The sequence below is a fragment of the Vespa crabro genome, chromosome 25, assembly GCF_910589235.1.
Source record: "Vespa crabro chromosome 25, iyVesCrab1.2, whole genome shotgun sequence".
Taxonomy (NCBI): Eukaryota; Metazoa; Arthropoda; class Insecta; order Hymenoptera; family Vespidae; genus Vespa; species Vespa crabro.
The window spans coordinates 1365603-1386239 of NC_060979.1; the positions used below are offsets into that span (position 1 = coordinate 1365603).

At 29.2% G+C, this 20637-nt stretch overlaps 3 protein-coding genes, 4 non-coding genes and 1 pseudogene across 7 annotated transcripts in view; 2 read left to right on the forward strand and 6 right to left on the reverse strand.

The window, feature by feature from the left end:
* The window catches only part of LOC124432382 (fatty acyl-CoA reductase wat-like), a 35660-nt gene extending 18475 nt beyond the window's left edge, over window positions 1–17185 (reverse strand). The window contains exons 1-6 of the mRNA XM_046981322.1: window positions 16962–17185; window positions 16557–16680; window positions 16052–16479; window positions 12380–12895; window positions 11922–12299; window positions 11731–11844 (exon numbers count right to left, since the gene is read on the reverse strand). The gene's annotated coding sequence lies outside the window, so the exon portion shown is untranslated. The remainder of the gene's footprint in view (window positions 1–11730; window positions 11845–11921; window positions 12300–12379; window positions 12896–16051; window positions 16480–16556; window positions 16681–16961) is intronic.
* On the forward strand, window positions 5588–6328 carry LOC124432384. Its single transcript, XM_046981324.1, has 2 exons — window positions 5588–5724; window positions 5854–6328. The coding sequence occupies exons 1-2, from the start codon at window positions 5588–5590 to the stop codon at window positions 6023–6025; spliced, it is 309 nt and encodes a 102-aa protein (XP_046837280.1). The 3' UTR covers window positions 6026–6328.
* On the forward strand, window positions 6133–9429 carry LOC124432381 (piggyBac transposable element-derived protein 4-like). The gene is made up of 2 exons (XM_046981320.1): window positions 6133–6244; window positions 6301–9429. Exon 2 carries the CDS (start codon window positions 6312–6314, stop codon window positions 7971–7973), a length of 1662 nt encoding a protein of 553 aa, XP_046837276.1. The 5' UTR covers window positions 6133–6244; window positions 6301–6311; the 3' UTR covers window positions 7974–9429.
* Window positions 17186–18459: 1274 nt separating the features above from the next.
* LOC124432587 lies at window positions 18460–18579 on the reverse strand. Its single transcript, XR_006944325.1, has one exon. It is a non-coding gene; the product is annotated as a 5S ribosomal RNA (ribosomal RNA).
* A 302-nt stretch (window positions 18580–18881) lies between these two features.
* On the reverse strand, window positions 18882–19001 carry LOC124432588. The gene has a single exon (XR_006944326.1). It is a non-coding gene; the product is annotated as a 5S ribosomal RNA (ribosomal RNA).
* Window positions 19002–19302: 301 nt separating this feature from the next.
* Window positions 19303–19422, reverse strand: LOC124432584. The gene has a single exon (XR_006944322.1). It is a non-coding gene; the product is annotated as a 5S ribosomal RNA (ribosomal RNA).
* Window positions 19423–19729: 307 nt separating this feature from the next.
* LOC124432589 lies at window positions 19730–19849 on the reverse strand. The gene has a single exon (XR_006944327.1). It is a non-coding gene; the product is annotated as a 5S ribosomal RNA (ribosomal RNA).
* A 141-nt stretch (window positions 19850–19990) lies between these two features.
* Window positions 19991–20110, reverse strand: LOC124432559 (annotated as a pseudogene).
* Between the last annotated feature and the right edge of the window lie 527 nt (window positions 20111–20637).

The window sequence follows — 20637 nt, forward strand, 5'->3', positions numbered from 1 at the left end:
AGAAATCTATTATTTTATATAGTGGCTTAATTTATGCTCGAATGCATTCGGCGGAGTAAAACATCTTTGTAAAATTTTTTCTTTTGTATTTCTATCGTTTAATTTGTTTTTTTGTGCAATAAATTTTATTTTATTATTAAAGATAAATTGTCCAAATCTAAAATAGATAAAGTTCACGTCAGACATTATATGCTCCTCTTTTACAACTAGGATTTCAATGCCAACCAAGAGTTAATTAAAATAATTAATAAACTTTATGATCAAGTTGTAAAAATTATAAATAAAAGTCATTGGAGATTTAAAAGATGCTTCTAAATTCGAAAGACTTTCAAATTTCGATGATGATATTCTGAAATCTTTCGTTGAATCAAATCTACGATTAATCATTGAAGAATTATCGAAAAGACTAGCAAACCCCTTGGTTCACAGTTCAAGAATATTTAAAATGCATCAAGAAAGTGAATAAAATTGTTATTTGTGTACTGCATGAATTGTAACGCGCGCTCTAACGCAGCTAAAATAATGCGAGATAAAATTCAAAATATAAATTGAGAGATTTTAATACAACCTCCATATTTGCCGGACATCAACCCCCTTCGGACTATCATCTGTTTAAATCAATTTTAAATAAAGGAACAAAGGAATTTAAAGGACGAACGATTTTGTAATGTAGATGAAACAAGAAATCCACATGAACGCCTTCTTCCAAATCCAAATCAGGCAATTTTTATGAAAAGAGTATAAAATATTTAAGAATTTGCTCGAATTTGCTAAAAAAAATATTGGGATATAGTTATATAATTAATGAAAGAAATTATAGTTCCTATACTTTCTACTAATCGTTTCTTCACCGATACATGTTCGAAATCTTCACGAATTTAACCTTAATCCTCGAAATTAAACCTTTATCCATTCAGATGCCTTCGCACTGATTTTTTCAATCGAAGAATCTCAATAAATAGAATAAATCATCGAACGGTACATTGTCAACAGTATAAATTATGATTATCCTTTCTTCTTTATAACTTTTCAACTTTTTTCACGCAATACTGATTATTAATAATCCAATAACAATGATACATATGATCATAAAGAAAACCAATGCTATAATAATTTTCAATGATTGATACATCTAGTAAAGTTTAATAGAACGTCCAAAAAAAAATAAATAAATAAATAAATTATTAAAAATTCATCGTTAATGATATAAATACATCATACAAATTACAATGAGAGTTAGAAAAAGACAGATAAACAAAAAAATAATAATCACCTTAGCCACGGAAAATTATAATAAAAAAAAAAAAAGAAAAAAGTAATCGGAATTACGAAAAAGTAATCGAAAGTATAGAGAGAATCAAAAGTTCTTAGGTGCAATCCTAACAAAAAAATTAAAGCCATAAAAATCACGGAAGAGAGTAATTATTAATATTGAACTAACAAAATGATAAAAAAAAAAAGAAAAAAAGAAAAAAAGGAAAAAGCACTCAACAACTTTTGATCCCACTTACCTAATTTCCACTCCCTCGATCACCTTCATCCATATTATTAATTAACCTATGTCATCACTTCTTTCAATTGCATATTCAATTAATAAACGTGAAAACTAATACGTAAATCCGTTCGACGATTGATGAAATGAAAATTTACTGCGATGTAATATTTTCGAGCAATTTTTCGTCGAAACATTTCATGAAATTGATGTCGGGATCGATCGTAGAATTTCTCATTGATCGAATTGTAAAGATAATTGGCATAATTTTGATATATAAATGAAATTCTATAATGACAAAAATAATGAACATCAAATAAAATCAGATCGTTCATTGAAAGTTGTTCTGATAGTTGTTCATGTACATACAGGGTGTCTCAATAAATCTGTTACCAAGTTAGTTTTATTGATACGACATGGAAATTACGAAGAAATATATTTTTTATTGGCTCGTAACGTTGCAAATGTTATGGTGTGATTTGATTTTTTTCAGGTTTTCTTTTTTTTCTTTTCTTTTTTTTTCTTTTTTTTTCTTTTTTTTTTCTTTTTTTTTAATAATAAAACCACCATTTTTTAAATAATAAATTCAAATCAATCGCGTTTTCACACCAAGAAACAGAAATGGAATAATAGAGCAGGATTTTGATTATATTGGTTTGACAAAAAGATTTTATCTCAAGATCAGTTAAACCAGAATTAATTATTCGAAAGTAATTATCTACAACTTATCTCTCGATAATATAAATGTAAATTATCTTATGACAGATTATTAATATTTGACTTATATAAAAACTGATATAGTTTCGTATTTAATTTAATACATATGGTAACTTCTGTACGTAGCTCTTGGTTTGTTATTTTTCTTTTGTCTAAATGATTTTTCTTAAAACTAAGAATTATTAATTTGTTATTATCATAAATCAAAATTGTGATATTTTGTATTAAAATTTGCTACAAAACGTACAGTTAGATAATTAAATTTTACTGAAAAAAAAAAAACAAAAATTAAATAGACAGTTACGACATTTAAATCCAAAACTTACGAATATTCTTAAATTTCTAAGATTGATTATAAATTAAAAAGCATATATTAAAAAATGTTTCATGTAATAACGTATAAAAATATTTTCAAAAGTACGAAATAAAATAATCGAACTAACAGTTTAACCGATCGTTTAATGATTTTTAATTTTTCTTATGGAACATCATGTATCTTTTATTTACTTTATTGTCTCTTCCTTGAAATATCGTACTTTTTTGTGTTTCTAAAAAATAGTAACTTTTAAATCTATATAAAATGAGTATAGAAAATATTCGTATACGCTAATCAATTTGAAATAATTGTTATGTGAAATTGTAATTTATTAATTAGTGTGTAGTTCATGAAATTGTGGTTTATTAATTAATTCTTTGTTAATAATGAATTGGTACATATTTTCGCAAATCTCTAGAGTATATAGTCCAAAAAAAGAAAAAAAACATTAGTTATTTTAATTAACAAAAATTACAAACAATTTAGCAAAATTAGTAAGAAAAAACAAAAAATCGATAAAAGAAAAAAAATATGAAAGGAATAAGCATTCATACAATTGCTAAATTATGAAAAATTCATCAAAAAAAAAAAAAAAAAAAAAAGAGAGAGAGAGAAAAAAGAAAAAAAGAAAAGTACGTAACTTAAACTAATCTGACGATAAAAAATTAAATCAAGCGGTTTAATTAATACTTCGTGGGATTTTTTTTTTTTGATTTTAAAATTGCAACAATTCTTTCAGGCAATGAATGAATTAAATCTGATGATGAACACGGGACTAAATCTTATTGCATTCCTTCGTGAGAGAAATTTTTTTAGATTCACTTTAAAAGAAATATTGTATTTTGTAATTTTACGTTTCAAGTAATTTTGCGTTCTATCGAATTATGATCTGAAGAGTGAAAAGGAGTTTTTATATATGCTAGTGTGTTTTATGTAATATCCACATTCTCGTAGTATTATATACGGTGTATACTTTGGATCATTGTTTTCCATAAATATAAAATTATCCTTTATGCTCATTTCTTTTTCTGCATTAAAAATAATCGTGCATTTTAAAATGTCAATGTAAAACTATGCGGTTTATTATTAGAATAAAAATTTTGAAACAGAAACGAAATGTCGAACGGTGGAAGAAATCTTTTTTTTTTTCTTTTTTTTTCTTTTTCCTGGCTTTGGAAATTACGAGATAATCCATGAAAAAGAAAAAAAAAAAAGAAAACAAAGAAACAGAAAAAATATAACACAATACAAAGTCATTGCTAATAAACGATAGTCATATGTCATTTAATTCTAATCTTATTTCATAATTAATATAATATTAATTCTATGATTGTTTCGCAAATTAATAATGAGTATAAATTCAGGAAAATTTGGAATTAAGAAAAATCACTAAAAAAGCAAAAAAATTCAATTAGAATGTTTTACAAATGCAGATATTATTTTTTACTTGAACAAGATTGTTAATTTTTCATTTTTCTTTTTTTTTACGACGTCGACAAAAAAACATACTTCATTAATTTCGCATGATTGAACCGCATATAAAAAAGCGCATATCGAATATATGACTTTAATTATATAATAATGGTATAATCTAATCGTCTTGAAAAAAAAAAGAACTGTCGCATAAAACCGGATTAGTTTTCTTTTTTTATTAGATCGGATTAGATTTCATTTTTTCTTACCGGATCACAAACATGATTTAGCGCACCGTTAGTTTCGCTACAGAGACATCTGTCATTTGTTCCGTAACTCCGAAGGCTCCGCTACGGAATCAAATGTTTTTAGCATGTGATTACGCTTAAGATGCTACGTTAGCTGAAGAATTAAGAAAAATGAAGTGCCACTTGACCGGTACCATAAAAACAAACAAAAAAGGTACTCCAACAATTCTGAAGAAAGCAAAATTATATGAAAAAAGGACTGTCGCATACACTTTTTCATGAAATGAAAAAGTAAGGAAACCATTGAAAAAGAAAAGAAAATTATTACAAATTTTTCTAATAAATGTAGAACACTCAATGAAATTTCTAAAATAGTAAATAGAATCATTGACAGATATGGAGACCGAAAAATTTTAAAAAGTAATCCATGAAACGAACGTAAACGTAAAATAAATGAGTACACTGGTCAATAAATAATTCAAGAAATAAAACGAAATCGGAAGATATGTGCAGTAAACATCGCTATTAAACTTAAAAATAATCTTAATAATTAATGTGTGCAGTAGTACAATGCATAATTTTTTACGAACTGCAGGATACCATGGCAGAGTAGCCCGTAGAAAATATTTCGTAAATGAAGTTAATAGAAAGAAATGATTAGAATTTACGAAAAAGTATGTCAATGTTCCTATGGAGTATGGGAATCATGTTATATTTATTAATCCTTAACGCTCCGTTGGTTCCGCTACGGAGACATTTGTTCTCTAACTCCGAAGGCTGCGGAGTCAAATGTTTTTAGCATGTGATTACGCTTAAGATGTTACGTTAGCTGAAGAATTAAGAAAAATGAAGTGCCACTTGACCAGTACCATAAAAACAAATAGAAAAGGTATTCCAACAACTATGAAGAAAGCAAAATTATATGAAAAAAGGACTGTCCCATACAAACAAAGAAATACAATGCTCTTAGCTTGGAGGAATAAGAGGATAGTATCGTTATTGAACAATTGGCATAATGCTGAAGTGATAACTATTAGAAGATTTATACGAGATGGTATAAACGAAGTAATTAAAAAACCAAGTGTAGTTGTCGGTTATACAAAGTCGATGGGTGGAGTTGATCGGGCTGATCAATATGTCTCTAGTTATTGCTTTTTGAGGAAATCGCTTAAACGGTAGCAGAAATTGTTTTTCTGGGGAATGGAGATATCAATAATTAATTCATACATTCTCTATAAAATTGTACAACACAATAAAAATGAGAAAGCATTAATGCAGTTACAGTATAGAAAAATTTTAATCGATCAACTCGTAGGAGATTTTCGTCACGATAGAACAAGAGTTTCTACATCAATTTCTGAAATCAGACTAAACGGAAAATAATTTACATAATGAGAAAAGATGCAAAGAGGGACTGCGTTGTGTGCTCTAAAAGGAAACAAATGGATGGCAAACGTCAAACAATTGATTACTGTGACACTTGCCCAAGTAAATCCAGAATGCACATGGGAGATTGTTTCCAAAGATATTACACCATGGTGAATTACAAAATTTAAAATTTATCTTTTATTTACAATAGGATGCATATTTATAAAATAAATAAAATCAAATGCATTTACAAGGACGTGTAATCTTTTCCGCTCAATATAAGACTTCCTTTATCTCAGGCGTTCCGCTCCAAAAATGAAACTCGAGTACTGCAACAATGCCGGAGTTGCTGCTAGGCAGTACTCGAGAAACGTGCGGAGCATTAACCCTTTCGGTATTACCGCCGCCTATTGGCGGCATCCACCAAACATTCTCTGGGTCCTACCGCCGCCAATTGGCGGCATATGCTAAACTTTCTCTGGGTCTTACCGCCGCCAATTGGCGGCACTAACGGAAAGTTATGTGGGTATGATTACTCTCTATAGTACATATTACTTTACTATTCTGTGTTTAAAATTCACGGCTGTTCTAATCGTTCCATTATAATATATAATTAGTAACAGTCAACAGCGTGCCTTAATTATATAAATATGTTTTATAATATATAGATAAGCTACGAAAAACAAATTGGTATGTTTGCTTATATCGTTAATTTTTTGAATGTATAACTTACAATTTGAATTTAGTTCCCTTTAGGATGAGTGGAAAACGCATGAAAAAAGAACAATGTATAAAGGGAATCATTGATTCCAAAAGTGATTCTGATAAAGAAAATAAATATAATTTAGCATATCGCAAAAGGAGGAGGTACAATCCTGTATTTAGCACCTCGGAATCTGAAGAAGCAGAAAAGCCTGAACTACGAATTGATACTCCCTCTAGCATCAAATGGACATCAAAGAAGCCTAGTCCAAAAATTCATGATTTTACGTCACATCATTCAGGAGTAGTAGGAGACAATTTAAATCATTCGTCGAAAATTTTAGATTACTTCAGACTGCTTTTTTCTGAAGATTTAGTTAAATTTATTGTGGAAAGAACAAACAATTACTGGTGTCGACAGCTCAAAAGGGATCAGTTAGACGCTTCAGAAGAGATGGATGTGGATGAATTATATTGTTTTATTGCTGCGTCTTTATTAATGACGCGAATCAAAAAGATATCCTTAAAGGAATATTGGTCTGAGGATAAACTTCTCCGAAGCGATATTTTCAGTCAAATTATGAGTAAAGATCGTTACTTTTCATTATTGAAAATGTTACATTTTTCGGACAAAGCCAGCCGCACTGCTGATCGTTTATACAAAATAAATAAAGTAGTGGACATGCTACGAGTATCATTTAACAATGCATTTCAACCATACCAGCGATTATGTATAGACGAAAGTCTACTCCTCTACAAAGGCCGTCTCTCGCTTAAACAATATATTCGCTCGAAAAACAATAGGTTTGGTATAAAATCATTCCTACTTTGTGACTGTAAAACGGGTTATATCCAAGATATAATCATTTATTGTAAGACTGATACTACTGTAGCTACCAAATATCAATATATTGGAAAGCCAGGGAACATTGTAATGTCACTTTTGCAACCTTTTCTAAACAAAGGCCATACTATTTATCTGGACAACTGGTTTTCCAGTCCCATATTGTTTAACCTACTCCACAAAAATAGTACGAATGCTTGTGGCACCGTGCAAAGAAGACAGAAAGAGTTGCCTAAAATAACTGATAAATTGGAAAAAGGAGAGGCAGTGTTCCGTTCATCTGAAAATTTGTTGGCAATGAAATGGTGTGATAGAAAGGAATTTTATATGCTTTCCACTATTCATACCGTAGAATTTGCAGAAGTACCTAAGAAGTCAAAAAAAAATGAAGTTATTCTAAAGCCAAAATGCATAATAGATTATATCTCTTCAATGGATACAATCGATAAATCAGATATAGCGATAAGTACTGTCGATGCAACTTGCAAAAGTTTAAAGTGGTATCGCAAATATTTTTTCCACTTGATCGACATTTGCGTGTGGAACGCATTCTGCCTATATAAGCACATCACAGAAGAACAAATCTCAATGGCGAAATTTCACCTTCAATTAATTAAGGAAATATTAGAAAAATATCATAAGAATCATGAATATCATCAGTACGATGGATCAGAAAGTAATTATCCCACAAGGCTCATAGGGAAACATTTTCCTACGGTATATCAGTCAGGAAAAAAAAATCGAAAACGAAGATGCGTTGTATGTACGGCTGGTGGTATAAGACGTGAATCCAAGTATCACTGCGAACAATGTAATGTGGGCTTGTGCGTTTCCCCTTGTTTCGAAAATTATCACACCAAGTTACAGTATTAGTATTGTCGTAGATTATATTACACTATTACTTTTATTATTTATTATATTACACTATTAGTTTCGTTATTTATTTTAATTTTGTGATATTAGAACATATTATTTATATCAATGTCATTTATTTTAATTAATGTACTGTGAAAAAAATAGATATGATTTTAAAACGTTAAGCGCCGTGCATGTTTTGTCTGTCTTTTCGTCTGATTCGCGAGATAAGATTCCGTCGAAATCAGTTTTCGGCTGAGAATTGGTTTAGGTTACGACAAAGCAGTATAAACATTTTAGAAACGTGTTTTTCAAACACGTTAAATTCCGCGTCAGTCACCGATGACTGTCGCGGTCCGAATGATAAGTTTAGTATCAATCACACGCTCGAGATTTCTATGAATGCCACAAAACATGTTTCTGCGGTTTTACGCTGTCGTACAGTGCAACCACTCTCGCGGAAAACTTCCTCGTTCCACGAATGTAATAACCACGGCCAGGTCCTCTGTACCGAAAGGGTTAAGGGTTAAAGAGTAAAGTTAGAGTATAAACTCTGATACCCAATTTTGTCGGTTTCTTAGGATTGTATGTTATGAACGAAATTCGACCCTTGAATTTTATCGTTGACTCGAACACACATATATGCTCGCTCGGATATTAAAATAATCCAAGAACTTTGAGTTGATATAGTCCTAAAAGCAACTTACTCGTTGTAGGCGCGTTCTCGGATTCTTGTTGCGCGTTGAAATAGTTTTCAGCATAAAGCAATCAGAATATTTGACTAAATCTGTCTCTTGTAAATTTATCCGAATAGAAAGGAATATAACTGACGATATTACTCGACCAATATTTTTGCAAATTGGCCAATTGCATTGTACTCATATTGATTATAACAGCCATAATTGCCCAGAATTCTGCGTCGTTCACATCACACCAGCTTCGCCATATCAAATTTGCAGGTAGTGTCTTCCATTCCAATTTTTGTTTTGCATATATCTTAGTTTCACAAATAACTTTTCTGTTTAATCTATCCGAAAATGTGGCTACCTATTGTTCGTATGTATCTGCGAGTGACAACAGGAGATTATTTGGATCTAAAGAGAGAATGAGTGAGTGAATGAGAGAGAGAGAGAGAGAGAGAGAGAGAGAGAGAGAGAGAGAGAGATTTAAATGCGATGAACGAGTATAAAAAATATATCAAAAACGTTATCGTCACATAAGCGAAATTTGGAAAGTTTGCAATAAAGTTTTATGAAGATAGATTTTTTTCTTTTTGTTTAATGATATTGTAACCCTTTCTCGAGTACTGCCTATCAACGACTCTGGCACATTTTTGGAGCGTAGCGCCTGAGATAAAGGAAGTCTTATTTTGAGCGGAAAAGATTACACGTCCTTGTAAATGCATTTGATTTTATTTATTTTATAAATATGCATTGTCCTATTGTAAATAAAAGATAAATTTTAAATTTTGTAATTCACCATGGTGTAATATCTTTGGAAATAATCTCCCATGTGCATTCTGGATTTACTTGGGCAAGTGTCACAGTAATCACTTGTTTGACGTTTGCCATCCATTTGTTTCCTTTTAGAGCACACAACGCAGTCCCTCTTTGCATCTTTTCTCATTATGTAAATTATTTTCCGTTTAGTCTGATTTCAGAAATTGATGTAGAAACTCTTGTTCTATCGTGACGAAAATCTCCTGCGAGTTGATCGATTAAAATTTTTCTATACTGTAACTGCATTAATGCTTTCTCATTTTTATTGTGTTGTACAATTTTATAGAGAATGTATGAATTAATTACTGATATCTCCATTCCCCAGAAAAACAATTTCCGCCACCGTTTAAGCGATTTCCTTAAAAAGCAATAACTAGAGGCATATTGATCAGCCCGATCAACTCCACCCATCGACTTTGTATACCCGACAACTACACTTGGTTTTTTAATTACTTCGTTTATACCATCTCGTATAAATCTTAAACGTAGCATCTTAAGCGTAATTACATGCTAAAAACATTTGGCTCCGCAGCGGAACCTTCAATGTTACGGAGCAAATGACTGATGTCTCCGTAACAGAGCCCACGGATCATTAAGAGTTAATTATTCATATTGACCATTTATATCATGTATTAATATTTTATTACAAATACTAATCGAAATATTTATTCATTCTCTCCCTCTCTCTCTCTCCCCCTCTCATCCTTCTCTCCTCCTTCTCCTTTACCCCCCCTCTCTCTCTCTTTCCTACCTCAGTATACCTTATTTTTTTATATTGGTTTTTTTTTCTCATTTCATTTCCATTTACCTCGTCGACAACTTACTCATACTATAGTAATGTTGCATTTAATACATTTAATACATTGCCGACTAACAATTTTACTCAAAATTTATCTTACGTTATTTCGTAATTGGATGTGGAAATGATATTTTCCCTAATGCGAAACAAAAGTGCATTGATCACGAGTTTGCCGATGAACAATGTGTTAAAAAAAAAAAATTATTAAAGCATAGTTCGTAGCTTCAGTTTTTAACATTTCCTAGGATAAATTTATCGTATTTTTCAGACTTCGAACGTTAATAGCTATAAACGATTTTTTCTCATTAAATCTCACGGTCGCCGTGACATGAAAATTAATGAAGACATTTTATGTTGTCTCATCGGTATTATCGAGATACCGAGATTTTGTAAGCTACAATTGCCTTTGATTGTGATTATACGACATTGAAATCTTGATTCCTTCCTTTTTAAGTGTGGAAAATAAATGAAAAATGTGCATTAAAATAGCTGTTAATCTTCCTAGCCATGTATACATACTTAGTATCATAAATACGTATTTCAAGGAAAACAGCTTTCTGTTACTTTTTACACGTCCAACATTAACAAAACAAAAATAATTGATGTATTAATTTTCTTCTTCTTATATTTATTAAATACTAAATAATAAATACTAAAGCTTGAATGGGTAGAAAAATATATAAGTCAAATTCTGATCAAATGTATATGTCAAATTTCAAAATAATGGAATCAGAATACTAATATATTCTATATTGTAACTTTGCTTATAGTAACTATAATGTTTAAGTCAATTGAACTTACTTGTTATTTTATTTGAGATTTTAATAATATATGTCAAAAAATCGATATAAATTAAATTATATTATTTTGTTTCTTCGTTTAAAATTTAATCTAAGTATGATACATGCGTACTTATATTTAAATCGTTTAACGATTACGCATTAATATATTATATACATACAATAAACTGTTAAGTATTTTGTAATTTGTATCATTGTATACAATAACATAAACACAAAGTTTAGCTACATCGGATGTTCATTCTTAATCAAATAAATAAAATAAATATAAATCAAGGTGAAAATTTAGATAAAAATATGTCGTCACTCAAAAAAAAAAAAAAAGAAAAAAAAAAGGAAGAAAAAGAATGTTTCAAAACGATTATGACGTATATTTTTTAATTTCAATGAACCGAGATATATATATTATCAATTGTCATGATTCATAATCTAACACTTGATTATATTATAAGTGCTTTTGTATAAAACTTATAAAAAAGTAATTTTGTATAAGTTTTACTTGACCAAAGTCTAGTAGTAAATTTGACTTATATTTTTTTCTTACCAACAAAATATATATTACAAGAAAATAAATCAAAGAAATATTTATGACAAGAAAATAGAGAACCTTTAAATTGAATAAGGATGAAATAACAATATAGAAATAACAATAATTGAATCACAAGTAAAGAACTCACGAAATCTTCAATGAATTCTTCCTTGCGTTGACGTACATGTGCATCTCTCCATTGTTCACGATACTTTCTCTTAAGGATCATATAACACCATTGGAAACAGTTATCCTTGGGAACCTATCGGTTAAACAAAACGCATAGATAAGAAACACATGGCCACCTTTGTCTGAACTTAGGCATTCTTAGTAAAGTACCTGGGTTTCGATAATGTGTCGACTCGATCAATAAATAAACAGTAAAAGTAGAAGCCTAGACTCGATAAGCTAAGGGCTATCTGCACCTAGCCATGAACTATCCATTGTCATACTCCAATCACGATCATTAGAACAAAGGAGCACACATGGAATGTTCAAACATTCCAACAAACTATCCTCGACCAATGGGGCATTTATTCTTTCCCTTTCCATAGGTCAAACTCCGCCCTATACCAATCTCATTTAAGTTTACGTGGATAGTTCAAAATAGGTAAAAAGGCATTCAAATTACATCTTTCAGACCCACAACATCTGAGGGGTCAAGTTCCATCTTTCAGACTTACAACGTCTAAGCTCTCAAGCAATCAGTTCGGCTAACTATGCATCATACAAGAGACACACAAACAATTGTTACTCATCCAATCAAATACACGGTGAGATTTACATATCGCAATTACTTCTCCATTTCTCACGGGATCCTTTGAAAGAACGCACGTTCTCCCATTAATTTGTGAGAAAGCGACAAGCGGTATTTTGCTGACGTCCTACAACGGTATCTTAGCCTAGTGCCATCGCCTTTTATTCATCGCGACCAGTGGATCTCTATAGTTCAGACAACAAGGATAAGACGGCTGACATTTCCTCCGTGCGAATCGTCTGTCATCGCTGGTCCAGTGCGAGAAGCGCATTTTCAAAAAAGCTCTCGTCAACAATCAACACATTCTTCCCTTTTTTTGAACGTATCAAAAGATAAATGCAGCTGATATCGTGATATATTCTCAACAATTTCTCGATCAATAATTTTCCAATAAAGTTTATTCCTCAAATTATAAATATACTTTGGCCATAGTTTTTGGCCATATTTTGGCCATAATTTTACTTTTTTCCTAAATGATTGTTGACGTTCTTAAAAGACACTTCTTGTTCATTCTCTTTTAATGACACTTTCATCGTTTCTACTTTTCCAAATTAATCTGTAAACATAATAGTAATCGTTAAACATAAACATAGAAATCTTCTCTATTTTTCTATCATATTCATTGATTTTAATTTTCTTTTTTTCTTCTCTTTTAAACAAATGTTTTTTAATTCGCTCTTAGAATTAAACTCATAATTCTATTAATTCAATATCAAAGCATCCATACTAAGAAAACTTAAGTGTCTTTTTAAAAAGATTAAAATGGAACGTTTAATTATTTTTCACACATGTTTTATTTTAATATTTACTGTTTTTAATTATTTCTTTGAATAACCAGAAGATCGATTATGATCGTTGCGATTAATTCGAGAGAACAAAAAAAAAAAAAAGAAAAATAGATATTATGCACGCGCGTATATGTAATATGGCCAAATTGACTAATAGATCATTATTTACTTTTATAAATTATCAATATTTTCATTAAGTATTATTTATTTTTGTGAATTATTTTTAAATATTTTTAAAATAACATGCTCATATTATTAAAAAAATAATATTTCTCATACGAGCCGTTTATTTTGAAAGTGGCCTAACTCCATTTGTCAATTTTTTCTGGTTGCTATAATTACATGTACAACTTTATCTTATTTATCAGTAAAGCATTTCAGATTGCTTATATTCCGAGCAAATACGATAATTCTTGGCACATAAGTTTTTACAGTTAGTTCAATAATTTAACCGTTTATTTTGAAAGTAGCCTAACTCCATTTATACTTAAATCAATGAATGAAAATGAAAATTTTTAAGTCCTGAATTTATTACCACGTCGGGGTAGACCAAGAAAATTCGAAAATATTGTATTGACACCACTGTATAAAAATATCAGAACAATTACAACAGCGACATTCAAGGACATAATTGATCTATTACGATATATACCACCGGAACATCATGATTTCTTCAAATCCCTTTCACACACACAAAATCTACATGAGTAGTAAATTGTTTTGTAATAAATTTATTTTTGTAAGTTTGTACGTTATGTAGTTAAAAAATGTTTTGAATCGCATAAATTATGTTTTCGAAGTGTTTTAAAGATATGTAAAATAAATTGAGTATTGTTTTTTTCAATTTGAAGCATCTTAAATTATGTTGAAAGGACTTGGGCACCTTCAAATTTTATAATAAATCTGATTGTTAATTTTGAAAGTATCCTACCTCCATTCTTGATAATAAAACGCATATTATTCACTTAATAATTGCCATTATTTTAATAGAAACTATAAATTTAACACCCTTAGATACACTTGAGTAGTATGACTCATTAATATCCTATAGGTATATTTTTAAATTCATTGAAACGTAAACCCTTAAATATCTCGATTTGAAGATAAATGGAGTTAGGCAACTTTCAAAATAAACGGCTCATATATTTTATTGATTACTATAACAAATTTATTATAAAAAAACTATTTAAAAGGATGGAATACTAACACCGGTAAAAATCGAGTATTAATTATAATGAAATTAAATTAAACCATTTGATATTTTGACTAAAGAAAAAAAACGACTGCCACCGGTGGTACACGTGGCCCGAAGATCAAGTTTAACGTGTACCACCGGTGGTACACATGGCACGGAACGTGTTAAGAAACTAACTAGATGGTATCGGATCTAGACATGTTATTCCTATAATCCTAAATTATTCTTATACTTTTATTTATTTGATCAATATCTTTATTAATTGATAATAAATATTTTGTAAAATAAATAATGAATATTTTGATCAGATTTGTCTTTAAGATTCATTATATCATATTATGAACTATTTATCATATTTTATTATAAATATAGATGTTCAAAAATAATTACTCAATAAATAACAGACTTGTTTTTAACACTACAATAAGATTTAGAGGAACCTGTATAGTAATTGATGATCCACGATAAAATATATTTAATTTTAAATTTATGTATTGCTGTTTTTAATATTTAATTAAGTTAGATAGAAATATAATTTATAAAATTTAATAAAGTAAAATAATTCAAGTCAAAATCTAGTTTAATTAAGATTAATATGGGTTACAGTTAATTTAATTATTGAATTAAAAAATTTAATTTTTTTATGAAAATGAATTTAAAAGTAAATTTAATAAATTAATTAAATTGAATAATAAATTAAATATATACAAATTGCCCGTCAGTTTCAATAAAATGGAATAAGTCGTAATATACACGATTCAAATCAAGACTATTCTTTTTTTCCTTTTTTCGAGATAACATTAAAAAGTTCCTTACAGATGAAAAAACAAAATAAAAATTGTTATACACGATTTACTAGTTGCCATATATTCAAAATTCAATATTAAACACAATACGTTCTGTCTGAATAAATTTACATAGATCCATTAATGTGACAAATTATGAGAATATGATAAGTAAATTTAAATTTATTATAATGTAAACATTTGTTGGTCATTATTCAAAATGACTGAGCATTATAAATAGTACCCGTCTTAATCATTCAGCCATAATACACACACACACACACATTTCCAAATTGGAAATGTGGAAAAAGTAATAGCACAACATAGAAAACGTTAAGAGGAGTATTATAAATTATTAATACTAAATTTACTAATCATTTTCTCAAGAACAGTTGCATCCAACTTAATGAAACTTTCACAAATTATTTATATATGCTTTATGAATTTACTTTGAACTAACTCTGAATTTACTGAATTTAGTTTCATTGATATATCAACAATAGGAATTAAGAAAAATTTTTTTCCACCTTCTTAAGTCTTATTAGTTTTCTATACATTTTTATCTGAAATATTTTTATAATAATTTTGAATTGCAAATATCTCTATCGATATCTCTACTATTTTAATATAATATTATTATTATTTAGTTGTAATATCACAAGAATAAACTCTTGAAAAATTAAGAGTCAATTTTAAACAGTTCATGAGAGAACAATTCATTTATTTGAAAGAATGAAGAAATTGTGATTAAAGAATAATTTAAATAAAAACTTACTTTTTAATAAAAAAAAAAAAAAAAAAAATAAATAAAGCAATTAAAACCATCCACCGTTGTAACGTTTATATCCTTCTGCATTAACCCAATGAATTTTATTTCATCTTTTCAATGATCTTGCCTTTGTAAAAAATATTTAAAGTTGTAGCTTTGCTTTTATCAAACTTACTTTTGATTCAATTCCTTTAGTATGACCATTTTATCCCTTATCTCTTCCAATCTGCCTGAATTATCACCATTAAATAGGATGATAGCATCATATATATTCCAAGCTTCAATGTATGAGACTCCACAAATACATTTTTTGATAATCTTGTTCATATAACATTATTGAACAATTCATTAACATAGTGCTTTCTCTGCAAGACATTTCTTCACTAGATCTGAATTTATCAAATCTCTGTAAAATAACCTCACAGTCAATATAACAGTCTCAGGTAAAGAAGGTCTAAGTCTTATTTCCATTCTTTTCATTATCCTTGTTGTTATCCGATTGCTTTTACAATTTCTAAGGAAAAATTGTTGAACATAAAAAACTTATACATTTCTTTTAATATCATCTTCAGTGACGTTTTTATTTTTTCTCCAAACTGCAAACTGTAAATTAAAAAATCATTGAATACCAAATTAAGAAAACTGGAATCTATAATTATATTAATATTTTCATCACTTACATAGTCTTATTTGAATACACTTCATCAGACTTTACAAGATACATTTTTGAGAAACTTGAAGATACAGAAATTTGCATTGTTGATGTATTCAGTGAATTTTTAATCCTAACCTCACTGGCAACTTCTAAAATAAGAGAATAAGTACTGTAGCACCGATTTCCTTAATTTTTTTACTGTTTTAAACAATCCTTCAACACCTATCATTATTAAATGTAATAATTGTTAAATATGAATTGAAACATAACCAAGTTATAAGAGGAAAAATTGTATTCACATCATAAACAACACATAGCACTTCGTTGGTCGATCGTCAATTAAATTACAAAAATACAAAAATAAAAAAAAGGACAAAAATAAAATAAAAATTCCAATGATACTATCTTTATAATAAAAAATCGAGGTTACCTTCTTATTATCGTATAACTTTTCTCTACGAGATAGCATAGATCAAATCGATTGTAAATTCAATGATGTAGGAAAAAGGTACGTTTATCCAATAATTTGCTGAAAAAATCGTTTCTAACCTTATAATTATTCTTACGAACGTGTAAATCTAATATTAACGTTATTAAAAAATATATTCTCAATAAATATAAATAGTAATCTCATTTTCACAATATTTATTTGCAACGTAGTAGAGTTCTGTTGCGTCATGAAGCACGCACCGTCAACAAAGAGCGGCAACACCGACAGACGATTGACCAATCATATGGCGACGAAACAACCAATGAAAATGCATAACACGACATGGACTTTTATTAAAGACAAAAGAAGCCCGCAGAAAGGATCATTCATTCGCGATCTGTACGCGTCAGTGACAATATGTGATTATTAAAAATATATATTTGCAAGGAAAAATCTTGAATACGTAAATTCAAAAAAGTATGAAACATTCGAGATATGTAGATTGTATATAAATATGTATTAGGCAATTTTATTTTCTTGTACATATTCACTCCATGGGGATAAGATCCACTACTGAAAATTCATCTATTTTTAGATTTTAAATAACACATTTTAAAGAACACATAGTTTCAGATAAAAGTTATTTCTTTTAATTACGACTAACATTCGACGAAATACATATCAATTATTTATATAATTGGAAAAAAAGTTATAAACAAAAGTATTAATAATTTTTTCTAAAATTTATTTATTCTTGTAAAATCAATATGGTTAATTATTAACATATTAGACTTATACTAGTTTTATAATTTTTTAAGGATAATTAATTAAAATATTAGATTAATTGAAAAAATATAAGGTGTCCCATAAGAAAAACTAAATGTCATTAAACTTGCGGTTTAATCAGAAGTAAAATATTTTCATATACAATTGTGCGGTTTTAATTCAAGATATTTGATCTATTAAAATGATATACATTTTATGAATCCTGACATCGACTTCCTCATATACGGAATCTAACATTATTTCTGGAATAAAATCGTTGTTTGATTTACTACCACTGTCCGATAACTGTTTACGATCGTGATCGTCTAACGTAAATTGAGGAAAATGAAATAGCTCGATCTGCTCTTTTCGTCTATATACATTATGTATCAATAGAAATCAAACCATTAAACGATATAAACGAAAAAGAACAATTAAAAAAAAGAAATATAGTATTTCATTCGCTAAGAATTATTTCAATAAGTTATACAAATCTTCTTCCCTCAAAAACATTAGATGAAACAAAGTTTTTCGTCTTAGCTAGAATGTTGTACGACGATAAAATCGTCGTCTAAACGAAAAGTGTTATATGATCGATACTATTTACGAGAAACTTTTTTGCAATCTGAGTCACTGGTCTCGATCCGATGCAGACGAAGTGTGGCAAGTGACGTGTATGATGATGTCCATTATTTGATCCCAGCTTTGATTATAAACAAAAACATAAAAAAAATGTCAACAACACACGGTGTTCCCAAGCGGTCACCCATCCAAGTACTAACCGTGCCCAACGTTGCTTAACTTCAGTGATCGGACGAGAACTGGTGCTTTACAACGCGGTATGATCGTTGACGGACAAATTCTTTCATTTTATATGTATTTTCACTTCTAAAAATTCATTTATTCTAAAGTATATTTTATTTGTATAAAGTATTTCACATCCGTTAAGTAGAATGTAGTGTACCATATAAAAAGAAAGGAGTACATACAAAATTCTTTAGTTTCATCTCTTTATTGGGTATAAGATTGCGATCAACGAAACATGTAGCTTATATTCGGTGCAGATGAGTAGAAGTGATGTACAATGACGCATATCATTTTCTTTTATTTTAGGTTGTTTATAAAAAAAAAAAAACAAAGAAAAAGTAAAAAAAATGTCAACAACACACGGTGTTCCCAAGCGGTCACCCATCCAAGTACTAACCGTGCCCAACGTTGCTTAACTTCAGTGATCGGACGAGAACTGGTGCTTTACAACGCGGTATGATCGTTGACCGATAAATTCTTTCATTTTATATGTATTTTTACTTCTAAAAAATTCATTTATTCTAAAGTATATTTTATTTGTAAAAAGTATTTCACATCCGTTAAGTAAAATGTAGTGTACCATATAAAAAAGAAGGAGTACATACAAAATTCTTTAGTTTCATCTCTTTGTTGGATATAAAATTGCGATCAATGAAACAGGCAGCTTATATTAGGTAGAAAGGTATAGAAGTAACCTACAACGATGAATATCATTTTATTGTAGTTTTGATTGTTTATAAAAAAAAAATGAAGAAAAAAAGTAAAAAAATGTCAACAACACACGGTGTTCCCAAGCGGTCACCCATCCAAGTACTAACCGTGCCCAACGTTGCTTAACTTCAGTGATCGGACGAGAACTGGTGTTTTTCAACGCGGTATGGTCGTTGACCGATAAGTTTCTTCATTTTATATGTATTTTTACTTTTAAAAAATTCATTTATTCTAAAGTATATTTTATTTGTATAAAGTATTTCACATCCGTTAAGTAGAATGTAGTGTACCATATAAAAAGAAAGGAGTACATACAAAATTCTTTAGTTTCATCTCTTTATTGGGTATAAGATTGCGATCAACGAAACATGTAGCTTATATTCGGTGCAGATGAGTAGAAGTGATGTACAATGACGCATATCATTTTCTTTTATTTTAGGTTGTTTATAAAAAAAAAAAAAAAAACAAAGAAAAAGTAAAAAAAATGTCAACAACACACGGTGTTCCCAAGCGGTCACCCATCCAAGTACTAACCGTGCCCAACGTTGCTTAACTTCAGTGATCGGACGAGAACTGGTGCTTTACAACGCGGTATGATCGTTGACCGATAAATTCTTTCATTTTATATGTATTTTTGCTTTTAAAAAAATTGATTTATTCTAATGTATATTTCATATGTAAAAAATATATCATTTTATTGTAGTTTTGATTATTTATAAAAAAAAACAAAAAAAAAAGTAAAAAAATGTCAACAACACACGGTGTTCCCAAGCGGTCACCCATCCAAGTACTAACCGTGCCCAACGTTGCTTAACTTAAGTGATCGGACGAGAACTGATGTTTTTCAATGCAGTATGATTTTTCTTTTTTTTTTTTTTTTAAAGTTAGTTTATTTGTCACAGCTCTTTATATGTACATAAGTATAATCTAACTTAAAAGACTTTTAACAGTGTTATCATGTAACTAAAGTTATCTATGCGATAAATCTCCATAGCACTCGGTATCTTAGTATATTAATTAATCTATAACTGTGATTAAATGTTCAATGACAGTACTATATGTATGTTGGTATAGTAAGAAATTAGTGATTATAAAAACTCTTTACCAACTCTATCACTTATGATAACTAAACTACGGGGCTGGGGGGGGAGTATTTACAATGAGGGCATATAAACAATATGTACACTTAAATTGTAAGTTATGTTTCCTGTCCATCTAGCGAGTTTCTTTTTATTTTTAGATTTGCCTATTTATCCTATTCTGATTTCTGAAAACTGTTGATCAGTCTTGAGCAGTTATTGCTTCTTAAACCTCGTTCTTCGACGCAGATCATCTATGAATTTTGCGTCTTTTTGTAGCCAGTAGTATTTTTTATTTAGTCTGTCGGTGTCCT

Bases quoted from the DNA above. Each gene is read 5' to 3' on its own strand.
- LOC124432384 (XM_046981324.1), top strand. From the start codon at position 5,588: ATGCAAAGAGGGACTGCGTTGTGTGCTCTAAAAGGAAACAAATGGATG. The intron at 5,725-5,853 runs GTGAATTACAAA...CCTTTATCTCAG, and splicing joins TCCAAAGATATTACACCATG to GCGTTCCGCTCCAAAAATGA.
- LOC124432381 (XM_046981320.1), top strand. From the start codon at position 6,312: ATGAGTGGAAAACGCATGAAAAAAGAACAATGTATAAAGGGAATCATT.